We start from the raw sequence: 19627 nt of genomic DNA on the forward strand, positions 1-19627 counted from the left end.
ACAAGACAAATATCAGACAGAATTATTATATTGTGGTCTATGTGGTTGAAAATGACTCAAACTGTGGTAAGGATTTGGTCACATGTATTCTGTGTTTTTTAGTGTCCAGATACTCTTATTTTGAATATTTCTATGGACCCTTAGTTTATTTCACGTTCTTTATACTGGTGTAGCGTCTCGACCAATCTGACACACTAATTTTTATTTGATTTAACAAATCAATTATTCATTAGATTAACTAATCGTCACAGTCCCCTCACTCAATAAACTGGATGCCAGGATTTCTGCAGACCACCAGGCCCCCTTGTCACCATGACAACTAATCATGATATCACTGGTTTGGTCTATGTGGTTGAAAATGACTCAAACTGTGGTAAGGATTTGGTCACATGTATTCTGTGTTTTTTAGTGTCCAGATACTCTTATTTTGAGTATTTCTATGGACCCTTAGTTTATTTCACGTTCTTTATACTGGTGTTCACATTTACGTTTGTTACCTTAGTTCCTCCTTAGTTACACTCATCAGCCACAACAATAAAACCACCTGCCCAAAATCATGTAAGTCCTCCACATGCTGCCAAAACAGCTCTTATGTTTCGAGTCATGGACTCCACAAGACCTCTGAACGTGTCCTATGACATCTGGCACCAAGGCATTAGCAGCAGATCCTTTCAAGGAATAGACATGAGTTGCTGGAAGCCATTGATAATAGTTTACAAAGTTTTAAATATGGATTTTTTTTTCTTACAAAAACCCATTGCTTCGCTTCAGAATGCATTCATAAACCCACTGGAGTCGGATGGATTACTTGATGGATGAATGTGCTTTTTGGAGCTTCAAAAACTCGGGCACCATTCACTGCCATTACAAAGATGGGAAAAGCCAGGATATTATTTAATATAACTCTGATTGTTTTCATCTGAAAGAAGAAAGGCATATACACCTGGGATGGCTTTGAGGGTGAGTAAATTATGGGATAATTTTCATTTTTGGTTGAATTATTCCTTTAAGTCCTGTAAGTTGTGACGTGAGTCCTCCATGGATTACTTGGTCCAGCACATCCTATAGTTACACAAATGGATTGAGATCTATGAAGGGGTGTTCGTGGTCTGCAACAATCTTTAGGTAAGTGGTACATGTCATAGTAACATAATGCATCTCTTCCCTAGGTAAATAACACATGCACTCAGCCATCCAGCTAATTTAAAAGACAGCATGATTCATCAGACCTGGCAACCTTCTTCCGTTACTCCATGGTCTAATTCTGACACTCTTGGGCCCAGACGCTCTGCGGTCATCTTGGGAACTCTGTTTGTTCTGACGCCTTTCTGTCATGGCCAGCATTAAGTTAAGTTTTCAGCAATTTGAGCTACAATAGCTCTTCTGTGTAATCTGACCAGACGGGGTAGCCTTCGCTCCCCACGTGCATCAATGAGCCTTGGGCGCCCATGACACTGTCATTGGTTCATCGGTTGTCCTTCCTTGCACTATTTTTGGTACTAACCACTGCATACAACCCACAAGACTTGCCATTTTGGAAATGTTATGACCCAGTTGTTTAGCCATCACTATTTGGCCCTTGTCACTTTTCACTTGCCCATTTTTTCCTGCATTCAACATATGAAATTCAAGAACTGGCTGGCTGTTCACCTGCTGCTTTCAGTGGTTTAATGTTGTGGCTGATCAGTGTATAGAAGTCTGCTTCATCAGTTTAATAATAGGTTCTTATTTGATATGGTGGGTTGATATCGGTTGGCTCTTTTTTGAATGTTTGATAGTTAAACTGTTTAGCTGTTATATTTGCATTTGCCTTTGTGTGTGTGTTTTCCTCAGTTTTTCATCTGCTTCTTTTCTTTACAAAATATTTTCTGTTGTAAAAAAGGCCACACTTAGATCTGCACTGTCTTAAATTTGTATGTATCAGATGTGTTCAGCTGACTTCTCAGAAAAGCTAGCAAGCTAGTCTGTTTTTGATTGATTCTGGAATTCAAATTTGCAGTTGTGAGTCAAGTTAGTCTTATGAGATGAGATTTGGAGAGATCCATAACCCTAACTTTGCAGCAGCAAATATGAATCTCACGAGAGTTCAAAAGAATGAGGTTCTAGACATAACCTTACTTTCCTGCGATGTCTAGTTCCAACACTAATCTCAAAAAGACTTTAACCAGTCAGTCAAGGTATTTAAGTTCACATGAAAATGACAGGTGTGTTAGAGCAGGGTTGGAACTACATTCTCTGAGAAGGTGGATCTCCAGAAGCAGGATTGAGCATTTCTGATTTAGAAGAACAAGAGACCTTGACATTTACCCTATTTATTGTCATATATTTACCATATTGGCAGCAAATTCTGTTCTAGCACAAAACCATCTGACTCCTTCGTACTGATGCATCTCTGATCAGTCTGGTGCATACAGTCATTGTTTGTTTCCTCCGTGTACTATATCCTGCTCGGTGTTCACAACTTACAAATCTCTCTCTCTGAAACACACACATACACAGTTTGAACATAGTGATCATCTGAATGTTTAAACAACATGATTTTTTCATGACCTGTTGTGCAATTAAGTACTAAGTTGTGTGTGAAAATTAGTAGCAAAGCAATTAAAAAAAAAAAAATAATGCATCCAGACATATTGTTGAGTGGAATCTTCCTTGACAGCAGTGACAACCTATAGTGTTTTAACATGGGTTCGCTCACTGCCATGTTGACTAGTACACAATTATTCATAATAATTAGCCATATGAATGGAAGATGTACTAACACTCAATATTCTGGGTGTAGTCCTACCTAAAATTTAAAAGAGGTAATTGTCTTTTTGATCAAAGTTTTGCAACACTCAACATGTCACCCTTATAATTAAGTTCTTAATAAGTTAAAACAGCCGATTTGTTTATTCCAAAATGTGCATGTGGATAAGATGGAAAGTCTGAAAAAAGTATGATTTATGTATTTATTTCTTACAATTTTTGTCTGATTTTATTCCTTATAAAGAATTTGATATTGAAACATAATTTTAATAAACATTTTACCATACAGTTACCATAACATGCACCATTTTAAATATGCCAAATGGAGACTAAGATTTTAGAGTCATAACGTCTTGTTATGAAAATGAGCTGTATGGAAAAGAGCTGTGAAAAGATTCTTCAAACAGTCTCTTTTTTTGTGTGCTGTGGAAACAACAAAACATGGTTTTGGAACTGCATGAGGTTTAGTAAATAATGCAATGGCAAGTTTCCTTTTTGGGTGATCTATTGCTTGAAGAAGTCAAAGGTTTGTCCAGAGATAAAACTTCAATGTAAGATTTATTGCTAGTCTCGGTTGACATACTGTAGAGACTCTGTCAAATCTATACAGTTTTGGAAAAAGAACACACATAAAAGCTCACACATAGCTGAGGTGACTTCATCTTTCAAAAGCCTGAATACTTGACTGCTCTCCATTCTCACACATCCAGGCTTGCCCTCCAGCACTCTGGGTAAAAGGCTAAAAATACTGGGCTGTAAGCCATCGTCAGTAGCCCAGGGATTAGTGGAGCTCAGTGTCTCTGGCAGCTCTCCAGTTCCATAGTAGCTTTTGTGTTTCAGATAGAAGCATGTCTCAAAGTCTTCTCAGAGGCCAGACATGAAATTGCTGTTTTGTTTCTGTGAGATCTGTCAGTTTGTTCTCAGTTGCTTGAATTCATACGGCCCAACATGCCTCTGGTGTGTATGTTATCGGCTGATAATGAACTCTTAATCCTTTTTAAAGGACTGAAGGAATAAGTTTTGCTTTGGGCCAGAAACAAACTTTATGCAAGAAATTTGTAATTAAGCTGCTCCGCCATGACAGTAGTTGACTTGAAAAAGAAAAATGACAGTATGTCCACCCTATCAGCTCTTGTGGCAACGAGTACTTCAGTTGCATTATAAATGGTACCCCATGCAATGTAACATAAGCTAGAAGTGTTTGTGTTCACATACTTTTGAACAGTGTGTTTTGGGCCTCATACAATGATTGCATTACTAAAGTTTCAGGCACTTCTATTAGAAAGTATAAAGCTAATGAATCAGTACAGCCATGAACAATGCATATTTTAAAGCTTAAATTAGTTTAATTGTTGTGTCTTTGGTATTTGATAATAATTAAGCAATGGTTACTTGTGAGTGATTGAAGTTTATATCAAATGTGTACATTGACTATTTCTTAGGTAGTAATGAATGAAGTTCGCTTGTAACGTTAAACACGGCTCTGTTGCAGAGGGATAAACTGTCATTATAAAATAAGCTATGGATGTGGGTGTTGTTAATACGCTTTTGCAGGTCTTTGCTTGCCTAGTTTCTGTTCCATAACTTGTCAATAGATGTCAAATTGCTGCAGTAAACAGATTCCTTACACTTAGCTTCAGCTTACAATATTGTGTTTGTGTTCATTTAAACATGCTGAACTCATGCCTCGTCAGGGCTCCCGAGAGAAATGTCTCACAGACATTTGCAGCCACCTGTTTAAATCTGTTATGTGTTCAGAATTTCCCTTTAGTACTTGGAATGAAACCTGTAGACTGTATTTTTGGCTCTCATGACCATTTGCATTATATATTTTATTTTGTCAGCTTAGCTGCAGAAGCGTCATTGCACTTGTATGCTTATTGAGGTTACACTTACAGTCTGCCTTCACGTCTGAGCTGGAACTAAAACTTGTAGAAGAAATTGCAAGTATAGCCACTATATGAGGATGTAGTTATAATGGAAAGATACACTTTGCTGAGGAATCGAACATTCCTTTTTTCCATTTCCAGAGGACCGTAGTATGTTGGTACGTTGAGGGTGGTCTCTCTGCGAGGCAGGATATTATAGGATCACACAGGCAAGCCACAAGCGTGTCTAATGTCCTAATTGGATTATGCAGTTGCGGTTTCTTGACAGCAAATTATTCGAACAACCTGAACCCTGAACCCCTCGTGTTTTCAAGAGATGACAAATAATGTAAGACAGCGTTTTGGCATACACCTCATAATCAGCAATTAACTCGACTCGACTCGAAAATGTTCAGACAATATCGCCAAGTAGTATGTGACCACATAGGTCAAGCTCATTCATGAAGCGATCAAGAACTTTGTGGTCATTTCTGAGCACCCCACACATTCACTTAAAGAATTACTGGGAGCCCCCCCCCAGAATTCCCCCATTTTCTTAACCAGATCTCTCAACAAGCCTGAAGGTTACAACTGAATAAAAACACAAGCGGACCCCCTTATATTTTTGCATGAAGTCACCTTTGAGCAACTGAGTAAACATGTTTTTTATGTCATGATTTCCTTATGAGGCAGCTCCTTTTCAAGCTCAGAATATACTGCATGAACGTTTGGAAATTTAGCTGCATGAATCAGTATCTAGTGCCAAAAAACTTGGTGTCTTGACATCCTCAGCAAAATTATATTAAAGTGATCAGAGCAGAATACTTCTGGAAACCTCCAGTGCTGTCATTAACATCAACATCTGCTGCTCTGTTGATGTATGTTTTCTGGGCAACCCCTAGGTTGTAGTTAATAATAGCCAGCACTTATATTAGAAGACAAAAGTGGCAGATTTAAAGCTATAATCTTCACTGTAATAACATATGTGTTTTAAGACCTGAGTCTGTGAGTTTTGTAAATCCATTTATTTCTTTGCCTCTCATTGAATGTGTAAAAGGAACCCAGAAATTACACATAATGAGCTACTGCCCTGCCAGTGCTGTCAATTGGTGTGACCAATATGGTCATTAGCTGACAGTCTTGTCCCCTGTATGTGTTATGAAAGTAACTCTCAGCTCTCCTCGTCACAAACCGCAGAATGCTGGTTAGATGTTCGCCAGCTATGCGGCAGACCCAGCCAGTGTGTTTTATGCTTGCATGCTCTAAAATAAATTGACAATAGAGGTGCTGCTCCATCGCATGCTGCCTACTCCATGTCTAAAACATGAGACATTGGCTAAATACTGCTAAATAAGTATATGTGTGTTTATTTGTTCTTAGTTTGGTTGCTGATATTTCTATGATTGTTGTTGATGTTATCTAATGTATGTACACAAGCAACACAAGCTCACGAAAAGAAATACTGCATTCTACTGCGTACAGAAGTTCAAGTTTGGTGAACTCTGACCTGTGAGGAGAAGACTTGGGACCAATAGACAATCTAAACATCAAAGAGGGACCACTTGACTTAATTAAAATATTCAAGCGGCAATGGATTGCAGTGTTATGTATAGATTATGTATGTTCACATTTTGAATTTATGTGTTGCATTATTAATAATTAACTAAAGCCTTGGAGTGTCACATTATATCCTGTTCATTGCAGTGTCTGTAGAAATTTTGCATACAGGAAGTCCAGTGTGACCGCGGCTTCACACACACTCAGTCTATAATAACTATTGTCAGTATTGGACGAAAATACCGTGATATGATATTCCACACAATCAGTTTTGTATTGGAAGGGCGCCACTATAAACGAATAAACATACGGGTCAACCTCTGCAGCTTATCAGCTCATCAGAGTTTTGACTGGTGTTACTCGATTACAGTTTTTTACAATTACTAGAACACATTTCTCAATACTTGGGTCACTTTTTCAAACCTCTTCACACAGCAAGCACAACATCAATCTATGTGGGCTAAACTGTGGATAATTTATCATTCATTTGGCACAAAATGCATTCATTGATGACATCTGTCAAATTACATAAATTATTTTCTCACTTCGACACAAACACCACCAAAACTTTATGTACTACAAGCTAATTTGCACGTTTACATACTGTTTTCAAAACTGTAAAACTTAAGTTAAAATCCTAGCACAGTACAAAAATGAATAAGATTCAATTCTGAATGTAAAAAATCAAATACCATCAAAGCAGTTGCATGTAGCTGAACATCTTCACAAGTGTTTCACTTTCATTACCATCTATACAAAAGGGGAAAACTTAGGAATAATTGTGTACTGTAATGTAAACATGGACCATGTAACATATACTGCAGTGAATTATAAACAGTAGAGAGTATGATTCTTGTTTTGTAAAGAAATTTTACAAAAGAAAACATTGTGTAGTGCTACCTGTTGTTAGTGTTTTTTTAGGTTGTTGTGTTACGAGTGATAAAGCCCAGATAGCACACGTACGTCTACAAGATGTCTCTTAAAGATCGCTTAAAGCATCTGATGTGTACAAACATCTGATAGACGTCTCTAAGATGTCAGTTTTACATACATTCTAAATCATAAACATCTTAAAGACATTTTCTAAATGTCTATTTGACATCTGATAGGAAACGTCCTATAGATGTATTGCAGATGATCAAACACTCTAAAAAATACGTCTTGCAGATGTAAATGCAGACGTCAAATTGACGTCTCCGTGATGTATGTGTGCTATAAGGGTGTGTTTGTTTGGTGAAAACCTTTTCTAGTGTCATGTAAGAATGCCTTGATTTGAGACATTAATGAAGTGTTTTGGTAGTTTTAGTGCATTTTGAATGTGAAATGAACTGCTGTGTCAAGTTGAAAGATGGTTAGGAGAACTGTGTGAAGAGTTTTGAAAAAGTGACTTTAGTATTGAGAAATATGTTCTAGCTGTTGTAAAAAAACTGTAAGAACAGCTGTAATTTCAGGAAAAAAAAGAAATTAAAGAAAACGTAAATTTGGGACCAGAATTTACTCTTACGACATTGTCCCCAATGCATGTTATTGATTTGTGATGTACTCTGCCTTGCCAAGTAGTAACAAACAGAGTTGTGGGTGATTTGAGGGTGAATTTGGATTTTGGCATTTTCCTGTTACAAAATCTGATTCATTGCCATTGCAATATGCAGTCCTCAGTACAAAGTTGTATAACCCATTGAACTTCAGTGCAATATAGACAGATCACAAACTGTTTGTCTGTTGTATTGGATTTCTTGAACTTCTCAAGACTTGAACTAGCATTGGCCAAACAAACAGCTTGGCTCAATGTGTTGAAGCATGCTTGCAAAAACTAGGCTCAGGGGTTGGTGGAACTATCCAAATCATATACCATGGTATGAGTACATTTATATCACGGTAATGGTATATTTTAGTAAATGTATCATTTTGGTCCATTTTGGACTTTGGTCTTTGTCTGGGACACCCTTTCTAAATGGTAAAGGCTACTGGATGACACATCTCTTCCGATGTTCATATATAACATAAAAAATAGCCTTTAAACAATTCCTCAGTAACAGTGATTGTATTGCTCTCTTTTGTAGGCTAACAGGTAATGAACCCCTGTCCATTTTGCCACTGAGCTCACAGCCAGACGAAAGAGCGGGCAAGGCACACTACAAGCTGTGTGATCGACTCAAACTGGAGAAAAAACAGCGCAGAATGTGCAGACGGGACCCTGGCGTGGCTGAGACTCTAATGGAGGCCATCAGCATGAGTGCCTTAGAGTGCCAGTATCAGTTTCGCTTTGAGAGATGGAACTGCACCTTAGAGGGCCGCTACAGGGCTAACATTTTAAAGAGAGGTAAGTAGTGTGCAATCTATACAATATTGATGGTCTACTGACTATGGGTAAATGCATGTACAGGTAAACTTATTTTACTAACCCTAGCCATAACCTGAAAGTCTAATACTCTAATGAGAGCTAGAGGCTGTTTACACAACACTGTTTTCAACTAAAAACAGAAAACTTTTTATGCCTTTTGGCCATTCATTTACATGACAACAGCGTTTTGGAGGTCTGAAAATGCCAACCCAGGCTCACTGAAAATATGTGCTTGTGGCGACGTTTCTGCAAAATTGATATTACGTACTTTATTGCATATTTCGCACAGTTTCGATGTGAAAGGTCCAGTGAGAGGTGCTAAAACATGTGTTGCCATGTGACCATGGCCATGTTTTTTATTACGTTGGTACACGTATTGTGGCACACGTATAATTTGGCCTGCCATGCCATATATGACAAGAGGGGAAAAATGCCATTGATGCTAGGCCTGTCGCGATAGTTACTATATCGACTTATCGCATGAAATATGGACATGACCGCGGTAGGTTTTGGTGACGCAGTATTGCCCATTGCGTTCACATGCTTGTTTGTTCACATAAAAAATGAATTTCAAAAACATTATAGATATCCAGCTGCCTCTGACATCTGGTCTGCTTTCTATTGTTACGAGCTCCCCTAGTCTAGGTTAGGAAATTCTCATAAGGAAATAAAAGGAAAATAAAAGGACTTGGATCCAATTATCCGTATCTCCTCTCCTGTCCCAGCTCATAAAACATTACACTTTAGAGAAGAGTAAATTTGACTAACATAGTGGCTTTTTATTTGAAGTGTTACAAAAGGAAAAACAAACAGGAAGTGATTCTCTTCAGGGGTGTATTCCAGAAAGCACGGTTAACTTACCGTCAGTTAAACCCTGAACTTTCGGTTGATTAACCCCAAACCTTGCTTACTTGAGGTATGTGGTTCCAAAAACACGTCCGGGAGTATGTTCATTCAACTCAATTTCAATTTTTATTTTTTTTCCGTTTAATCTTTAATCCTTGAGAATATGAATTATATTGTTTGTTTGATGCTAATTATATATTAAGTCATATCAGATATGTATTTTGATTTAGAATTTAGACATTATAGAAAATGCCGATCCATGTGTGAGATGATAATATAAAATGTAATAAATAAATATATATAATATAATAAAATAAACATTACCTTGTCATAGTGTTTTATAATTAACCCTGAAAGTAACCACCGATTTTGGAACCGAAAGCTGAGGTTATCCCCTCGCTTATCCTCAAACATACCCGGGTATGTCACATAACCTGCTTTTTGGAATATCCCCCAGGAGAGGTACAAGCCAAAATAATAACCAAAACACGCTCTACCTTGAGTCTACTAGAGTCTACTAACTAAAACTCCCCAAATAAATGACAAGGGCCTTCCCTGACTCCTTAACTGTCGGAAAACAGGAGAAAACAATGTACAAAATGAAAAAGGGCAAACCTGCTCCTTACAGCTTCCGAAGACTCCATTTTAATGGTGAATTAATGTGATTAAAATACCGCGTTTGGAAAAGGCATACAATGAATACACTGGTCAGCCACACAAGCCGAATTACAGTACACAATAGCACACATCAGTCTGGAGCAGGAGACGAAGAGCAAAAACCAAGATCGCGGAGGGGAGCAACGACGAACGCGTGCACACCAAACAACTCCCGCTTAGCCACTGCCATCTTCTCCTTATTTCAACACTCCGTTCCTTATCACAAATTCTCCTCAGCTGCTCCTAATTAGGCATAGAGAGAGAGAAATAGAGAGAGCAAGACTCCTCACACAAGTCACAATACACATTTTCATTAGTGTACATAAACAACAGCAATAACAAAGTGAAAACAAAACAAGCTTTATATGTCCCAGGACGTAACACTATCTGTGTATGAGGTAGAGGCGGGGCTCAGGCAGCTCCTCACACACACACACACACACACACACACACACACACACACAGCAGACAGAGACAGGGGAACTGAAGCGTGTGCGATTACCTCCGTCTGTCCTTCTTCAGGTCAAGTCATATTAGTAAAACAGTTTGCCATTAGTTGTCAGAAGATGAAAAGCGATATCTTTGTCATAGCATCCTTTCAGTGTTTAAGGGGATTTTGGCCTCAGCTCTGTTCAATGCATTGAATCAATGGCAGTGTTCTCTATGAAATGAAACATCAGCTTCAGCATTACCCAGATAATGCGTTGATCGTCGATTGAGCCTTACTAAGTGGCGTTCAAAGTTAAATTAATTTCAACACCATGTTTCATTCATGAATGAATCAGCATTTTTATGTGTATTAGTTAAATGAACAGATCGGTTTAACGATGACTACTCATAAAGACAGTGCCTTGCCACCACCTACTGGTGTAACAATGTAACTGCATTGACTGACAGTCCCAGTGCTGATACTGCTGAAATATCAGCACTTTTGGAAATTCTCTTCATATAGCATAATAATAATAATAATAATGCGTTAATATCGATATTGATCCACTCAAAATCACTGTCAGCAAAATGTCCTGATGAAATTCATGTGCAAACAGGCACAAGCGATATTATCTCTGTTTGGCAGTACCTTCCTCTGTGAACAAACTTTCAGTCTTATGAACTTGAACAAGTGTAAAATGAGAAGCAAACTAACTGACTATCACCTACATAATATCCTGACTTTGTCAGTAACTCAGCTGCAGCCCAATTAGGAAAACATTTGAAAAATAAGGACCGGCTTCATGTCTCTCATTAGAGGTCACTGATTTTGCAAGCATATGGCTGTGTTGCTTTTATCTTGAATAGCTGTATTAGGCATTGAACTCTATTGTACTATAAATGGGAGTGTTTCTATGTTTCCATTGTACTATAAGTTTAATTGAACTATAACATTTTGAAAATAAAACTGCATTAGTTAAGCTGATTACAGAGTAATGTTTTCTTTTTATTTATTCATTTATCAATATTATGAACTCATAAATGATGGGGACCTTAGAAAATGTACTATAATACATATCATTTAATAAAAGTTTAATATAATACAGTTTGGTATAATGCAATTCTTATTTTCAGCCCACAGCCCTCAGTCAAGTTTGATTTTTGGCCCTTCATAAGAAAAAGTTTGGGCACCTCTGCCCTACACTCAACCCAACCTAAACCAGCCTGATAGAGTTAACGAATGCAAAAGTGATATAAAAACACATTCGCTAATACAACTGTGCTATTTTTACTTCCTTCTACACAGGTTTGAGCTGTTTTGTTGAACCGTAGTTTCACGGGATTGTACTGGTGAACCTCCGTACCGGAGCGCTTCACTTCACAAGTGCAACGCCGTATTGTGTGAGCTACTGAGCAAACCTACTACATTATAAAACCAATATATGAAGCAGTATATGTGATGCTAACGTTCAAAAGTATCAGTTTTCAAATCTCGCAGCATGTTAGAATTGTTTTGAAGTCATAACACAATATTGTGCAGGAATTGTGCGAAATTTAGGCTTTCTTAGGGAAAAAGTTTTACTACCTCTAGTGTTCATTTCAACTGGAAACTGCAGCGATTTGTATGTAGGTAAAATTTTTTGAGTTTTGCAGAAATGTAGATAGAGGCACGTATTTCCAATGAGCCTGGGTAGGAAAACGCAAACTTTTGAAATAGGGTTTCAAAGTGAAAGTTTTTGAAAACAATACCAGTATAGTCTCCGTGTAAACTATAAAAACGTGAATTTGTGAAAACAGTGACGTCATGGGCGCACATATTATGTGTTCAGTCTATAGGCATGCACGAGTTCCTTTACAAAGTGACATCGCCAACTACTGGCCTGGCATGCTTAATAAAGCAGTTTAATCGTTTTCAGTTCCAAGGGAACAGCGATTGTTTTTCGCAATATTGTCGCCTGTATGAGAAACTTTTCAAAAAAGCAAAGGAAAAACTTTTCCATTTTTCAGTACATTGTTGTCTTGTAAACGTACCCTTAGTTGACATATAGTTGCAAAATTACTAGTTGGTAGAATGTCTAAAGTGGACTATTTAAATAAAATAGAACTGCTTATACTTTTTTTCAGGTTTCTTTGATGAACAAAGTATTTATGTGAAAACAGAAATCTTTTTTAACATCATAAATGTCTTTACTGTCATTCATTTAATGTGTCCTTGCTGAACAAAAGTAAGTACGGGGGTGGGGGCGGGGGCTTGGAACTGTTACTAGCATTCCCTGTAAAATCACAGGATTGAAGGTCAGTAATGAACTATTGGCTGCATCGTAATCTCCATGTTCCTCACAGGCTTCAAGGAGACGGCATTCCTCTATGCCATCTCTTCAGCAGGCCTGACCCACGCCATGGCCAAAGCCTGCAGCGCTGGCCGCATGGAGCGCTGCACCTGTGATGAGGCTCCTGACCTGGAGAACCGCAAGGCTTGGCAGTGGGGAGGCTGTGGAGACAACCTCAAGTACAGCAACAAATTTGTCAAAGACTTCCTGGGTAAGAGGTCCAACAAGGATCTCCGCGCCCGGATAGATATGCACAACAGCAATGTAGGGATGAAGGTAGGCTGCTAAGATATATTAAAAAGTATGGGGATCATGGGAATCATAAATAATGTGGGAAATGTTGTGTGACAGAAACATGAATGAGAAACATGAAGTTATCTGCATACAGTATACTGTAAAGTGATTGAACCGTTTTGCTTTCTTTCTTTCTTTCTTTCTTTCTTTCACTCAAATAGTCTGTAAAGGTCCCATTTTAAATCACTTAAATTGACTATTTAATTCAGTAATTTATAATAAGTGCCCATTAATCAAGGTTTGGTTTCCCTTACAGTCTAAAGTGCACTGAGTTTGTCCAAGTCTTCCATTGTTTCTGGTAGGAGAAAGAGCCGAGGTAACATTGAGGCCCTCGTAAGTGTAAAAACAAAAAAAGAAGGAACAGAAAAAGACCCATAACAGAGCCAAAGTAAACTACAGGTCTGGCACCAATAGATTGTCTCATATTGTTAGTTTTAGTTGTAGAATGAATATAAATTACAGCAGCGCTCAGCAGACTTGCCCTCTTTGCTCAGTCCATCTCAAGTAGTCGTCCCAGGCCATATTGTCTGCGATAAGAGATTTACAGCACTGCATATTTTGGTCCATCTGCACATGTAAGGAGGTGTACGGGGTTTGGGGTCAAATCCCATATGGAGAACAAACTTGGAATGTGCTAGCCTTGGCATCACCTGCATTTTAAAGCTGATGTTACACGTTTTCCTCTCCTTCCATTGTGGTGGATTTGCAGTTTCTGTTGAACTAGTCCACCACTTGTTTAACACAAAATGTCCAGACAGCACCTTTTATATGCATATCTTAAAGTTCACATTCTTACAGAAATGTTGAATGGATCAAACACTGTGGTGAAATTTAAGTAGCCACCTCTGTCAGCAGTTCAGTTTTATGGTTTTATGGCATCTCTTCTCAATTTAAAACATTTGTCTATCATTTATTACAACTGTTTTCACATTGACACTAATTTCAGAAACTTGATGTCTTTTTTCAGAACTTTAGACACAAAATTCAAAATGGTCATCAGTACCTAGTGTTCAATTTTGCATTGTACATTCATATATTAAAAGAAAAAAAAATTGCCAAATAACTGGTTCAGATAAATTATTTATGAAATATCATAGGAACATTAATTTAGATCACCCGCACACAAGATTCAGATAGTTTTACTGTGTAGTTGTTTGTACAATCATTAAATATTGTAGTACAAAATATGTGATACGTATTTTATTATGGCACTACATAAATACATCACTGTAAACAGACTAGAAGAGAGAATACTACAGACAGTGGAATCTTAAAACAAATTCTGCTTGAAATATACAGTATTGATTAAATACAATCAAATCATAACATCGATTTCTTTGAATCAAGGCAAAAATTATTTTAGTAGCTACAAAACAAACAAACAAATAAACAAAACACTAAAGCCCGGTAAAAGTCCAACTGCAGTGGAGAAAAAACAAAGGTTGAGGGACTGCAATTTTTTTTTTCAAATCTGAAAACATTTATTTTAATGTGTCCTTATTACAGTCTAATTATACATTTAAGTACTGAGGAATATTATTTAACGTACATTGGGTTAGAATTAGGGTTTGGCTTAGGGTTAGTTGCATGAAATTACAGTATGCATAATTTACTGTTATTAATTTAGTAAGTACATGTAACATATAACAAGGACACTAAAATAAAGTGTTAACAGATCTGGTTATCCCGAAATGTACCTGATGGAATATTCTTTGTCAGTTTCCATAAAATAATTTTGAGCAGTTGATTGAAGGTTAATTGTAATGAAATTAATCATCTCAGCATCTCATCAACAGTCATCTCCAATGTAATGGATAAATTGCATTTTGAAATAGTAATTCAACTGAATACAATTGAAATGTTACCATTTTTACGATCACTATGACCCATCTCAGTTCTTAGTTCTTAGGTCACTTTATCAAAATTCTTCACACAGTGAGCACAACAGCAGTCTATGTGGGCGAAACTGTGGATCATTTTTCATTGCTTTGGCACAAAATGCATTCAATGACTACAGCTTTCAAATTACATAAATTCTTTTCTCACTCAAACACAACTACCACCAAAACTACATACCAACAGGCCAATTTGCATTGGTTATACACTCTTTTCAAAACTGTTAAACTTAAGTTCAAAACCAAACATACAGAACTGAATAAGGCAGCAATTTAGAATACTACCACATTGAAACACATTGTAATAAAAAACTAAATACTATCAAAACAATTAGATGTAGCTGAACACCTAAATAGGTGTTAGTTTTTCAGTAAATCTATACAAAATAGGACAACTTAGGGATAATTTTGAAAAAAATCTAAATCGTTTGAATAGGTGATTTTAGTTCAGTGAACAAATGAGCTTAGCTTTAGGTTTTGTATCCAAGCAATTGGAGTAAAGTTGTGAGTTTTGTGTTTAGCGTTTAAAAAAAATGACATCACTGTTCTGATATTAGTGCCAAAAAATGTTTGTAAAAAACCTGTAATGTTTACAGTTTTTCTGAATTGCTAAAACACTAAACCCCAATCTCTGAACCAAATTCTCACTAGTGTAAGTTTGAATAGGTGATTTTAGTTCAGTGAACAAATGAGCTTAGCTTTAGGTTTTGTATCCAAGCAATTGGAGTAAAGTTGTGAGTTTTGTGTTTAGCGTTTAAAAAAAATGACATCACTGTTCTGATGTTAGTGCCAAAAAATGTTTGTAAAAAACCTGTAATGTTTACAGTTTTTCTGAATTGCTAAAACACTAAACCCCAATCTCTGAACCAAATTCTCACTAGTTTAAACCAATTTGTCGAATAAAGCACTCTTTCTGCTAAACCTTAAACACGTTCAGGCAGTTAGGCTGTATTAGCAAATCTCATGCACTCTTTTTGCAAAACTCTAAACACATTCTCATTCACTTAAACACTTATCACACTGAATACAACTAAAGCACAGTTATCATCGTTTACACACAACGATTCAAAATTGTTCACACTTGTTTCTAATGATAATAAAAATGCAAACAGACAGACAGACACACAGAGATTCCTGCCTTTATTAGGCTGCGTTTACACTTGGCATTAACATGCGATCACCGTGATCTGATCAAGCAGATCGGATCATCAGTCAATCAGGACACGGCGCGTTTACACTTGGCAACATCAGCTGACTTCTCGATCTGGATAACCGATCGGATCTGTATTTCCCGCACAATATTTAAATAAGTCTGCGGTGCAAAGTCGACCTGAAGTGGTGGGTTTTCTTTTGAAAACTATTTTCAGTCGTGGGACATTTTACAAATCAAAATAAATGTATGAGTCTCACTAGCGCTCTGTTCTTCCGACAGATCGGGAGAGAGGGAGCGGCGTTTTGCTTGATGTCGACCTGCGAATGCAGACACGATGGTTGGATTGCGTTTACAGTACACTGAGATCCGATCACAATGCGTCCTCGACTACCTCTGGACCAGGACACGCTGATCGGATAACATTCCGATCAGATGCGCGTTTACACTTGTCTTTTCAATGTGTATGTGGACAACATCCGGATACAGGTCGCATGTTAATGCCAAGTGTAAACGCAGCCTTATATAGGGATGATAATTGATGAGACACACCTGAACATGATGACACAATCAGACATAGACAGACCCTAGGTCACAGAGCACATGGGGAGTGAAAACACAACAAACAGTCCTGGGTTGTGACACACTTAGTGTCTTGTGACTGAAATTAAAGTTACCAAGGCTATCATAATTACATATTTAGTTTACCTTTTCTTAAAACTGTATATAACGGACATATTTTAAAGCACCGCTTTTTAATGACAACTGATGGTGCTTTTGATGAAACCATAATTATGGCAGTTAGGTAAGAATGACGATAACGCCCTACTCCTCAATGGCCTGTATTATATCTTTGGTCTTTGTTTGGGAAGGGTAAGAGCAATCAAAATATGTGGGAACATCAAAGTCACTGCTTCAATGTGCTTTTGAAATACTTGTTTTGTAAATAGCATTGCCCATCTGTTTAAGTGACCCATTCAGATTTATCAATATGAGGGGCAACATAAGGGTTTGGTAAACACTGCACTTACTGTGTCTTTGATGTGTCGCAGCTGAGCGCTGTGCTGTGTCTGCTGAGATAATTGGAGACGTAAATGTTGATGTTTGGTAAAAATCTCGAATGTAATTCCTTTGATGTGTGTAGTCTGACTACTTTTAACATTTGTCCCGCACAGGTGATCAAGGCGGGGGTGGAGACCACCTGTAAGTGTCACGGAGTTTCGGGATCGTGTACCGTGCAAACATGCTGGAGGCAGCTGGCACCCTTCCACGAAATCGGCAAGCAGCTCAAGCAGCGCTACGAGACTTCAATCAGAGTGGTCAGCTCCACCAATGAGGCGACTGGGGAGGGGGAGATCTCCCAGACCCAATCCCAGGGGCAGCAGCCCCCTTCGGGCCCTCGACCGGACCTCATTCCCCGCACCCTTGACCTACTTCACATCGAGGACTCGCCGAGTTTTTGCAGGCCTAGCAAGTATTCGGCAGGCACCATGGCCCGCAAATGCTACAAGGATAAGAACTGTGAGGCCATCTGCTGCGGCAGGGGCCACAACACTCAGAGCCGGGTTGTGACGAGACCGTGTCAGTGCCAGGTGCGCTGGTGCTGCTATGTTGAATGCAAACAGTGCACACAAAGAGAAGAAGTTTACACCTGTAAGGGGTAAAAACTGTCACGACCATGCAGAATATCTCTCACCAGTCTGAGAACAGTGAATGAGTGGAAGGCAAAAAGAGAGGATAAGTGACAAGTTGTCCTGGTTTGGAGAAAGGTCAGCACTTTTTTGACAGGTTTTGCAGGGCATTTTTTCTGTTTTCCATGTGGAGCAGCGTGAAAGCTGTATAATATACCAAGCCTAAGGGAATGGTCTACAGCTTTGAGAGACACCTTGGAACTAGATTAAACATTTCACGGAGTAATTCGTCTGCCAAGATATCAATCAACAGTGAAGTCCAGTCTTGGACAGACAATTGTTTGCCCAATGATTTGACAGTCTCTGAATAATAGCTTGGAAGCCGTATGTGTAAGAGTATGTGTTTGTATGTGACTTAATTCCAACTTGCAGAGAGAATTTGCAGTGAAAAATAATGGCGTCAGATTTATTCTACATGCACATGTATCCTACACCCACACAAGAGTGTGTATGCATATGTACATAGATAAAATTACATTATAATTCTATTATATACACCACTTATCTGAGTATGTTAAATAACCACTAACCACACAAATGTTTTATTGTTTGTGTGCTTGCATTCACTTTGTGTTGTAATTCTCGACAAGGCCCTTAGGAAAGCAATACTTTTGATTTGTGTATTTCTGTTGATATAATTTATGGAACATCTCAAGGAACGGTCCTTGCATGGAAAGAAAATGTGCTTTTACTTCCTTTTTTGTTTTTTTATTTTATTAATTTCTTTTTGCTTGACAGTGGAAATCTTTGCCAGTCTATTTAAGATTTAACGCGGCCTTAAACAAACTCTACAAATGACTGTTCAGGGAACAAGTGAAACCACTATGCGCCATTGGATGGTAAAGAAATCTCAGAGATAACGCAAGGAGCTTAGTCTCTGTGATTTAGGCTTCCACTTGATGACAGATCTGTCCATCTAGCTGCTGATTCATTGCTGTAATCGTTGCAGCAGTGCTTTTCAGGACAATGCTGGTTAAATATGAAATATGCCATGGTTCATGGCCACTTTATGTTCTGTCAGTTTCACAGACAGCTGGAGGGTGCAAATAAGAGTTGAGAATGAACATGACAGCAAATGTGAGATCCAAATTTGCATTGGAACAAAAAACATTTTCCCCTTTTTTCATTGTATTTCCAAGGGGGAAATAATCAACCTCAGAGCTAATCTAATACATTTTCCAGCAGATATTGATGTTGGAAAATTAAGGTGAACGTTTTTTATATTCAATGTGTAAATGATGTATTGCTTGACTGTGGTTCTCTCTTGTCACATTGGTAACTTTTACTAAGAAAGTTTTGCTGAATAACTACATTGGACAAATGCCCATGCATGTTAATGAACAATGATCATTTCATCAAATCTATTCACAATTGTGGAGAGGCTGGACATGGCATATTTTTTATGACTATATGGGCGTAGAAGTCCATATACTGTATCTATATTGTAAAATATAAACACTGAAATTCCATATTTTTGAAAATTATTTAACATAACAGCTGGCATGGAGAATGCCGCCGTGTGACCAAATGACAGGATCTAAGTTTCTGATCAGACTTTTAATCATTTAAACGCTCTGTCAGTTTAGTGGCAGCACAAACTTTGAAAATGTATGACTTTGTATTCAGATTGCCAAACTCTGTTGAGATCACATTGTGTAAATACAATATATAGAAATGAAGATATGACAAAATATATATGAATGAATTATATATGCTCTTTTATTTTTTTAGTTTAGTGTGAATGAACTACTGAGTGAGAGGCCGACAACAAGAAAAATGGCACCATTCACGCACTGAAGCTTGGAAGCTCTTTTATTT

At 37.8% G+C, this 19627-nt stretch overlaps 1 protein-coding gene across 1 annotated transcript in view; it reads left to right on the forward strand.

Moving 5' to 3' along the window:
* Window positions 1–19359, forward strand: part of LOC107711706 (protein Wnt-9a-like) — a 34398-nt gene extending 15039 nt beyond the window's left edge. The window contains exons 2-4 of the mRNA XM_016516730.1: window positions 8237–8496; window positions 12793–13055; window positions 17294–19359. Of these exons, the coding sequence (XP_016372216.1) occupies window positions 8237–8496; window positions 12793–13055; window positions 17294–17782 (1012 nt within the window). The 3' untranslated portion in view covers window positions 17783–19359. The remainder of the gene's footprint in view (window positions 1–8236; window positions 8497–12792; window positions 13056–17293) is intronic.
* Window positions 19360–19627: the final 268 nt, after the last annotated feature.

The sequence above is a fragment of the Sinocyclocheilus rhinocerous genome, unplaced genomic scaffold, assembly GCF_001515625.1.
Source record: "Sinocyclocheilus rhinocerous isolate Xijiao unplaced genomic scaffold, SAMN03320098_v1.1 scaffold807, whole genome shotgun sequence".
In the NCBI taxonomy this organism is placed as follows: Eukaryota; Metazoa; Chordata; class Actinopteri; order Cypriniformes; family Cyprinidae; genus Sinocyclocheilus; species Sinocyclocheilus rhinocerous.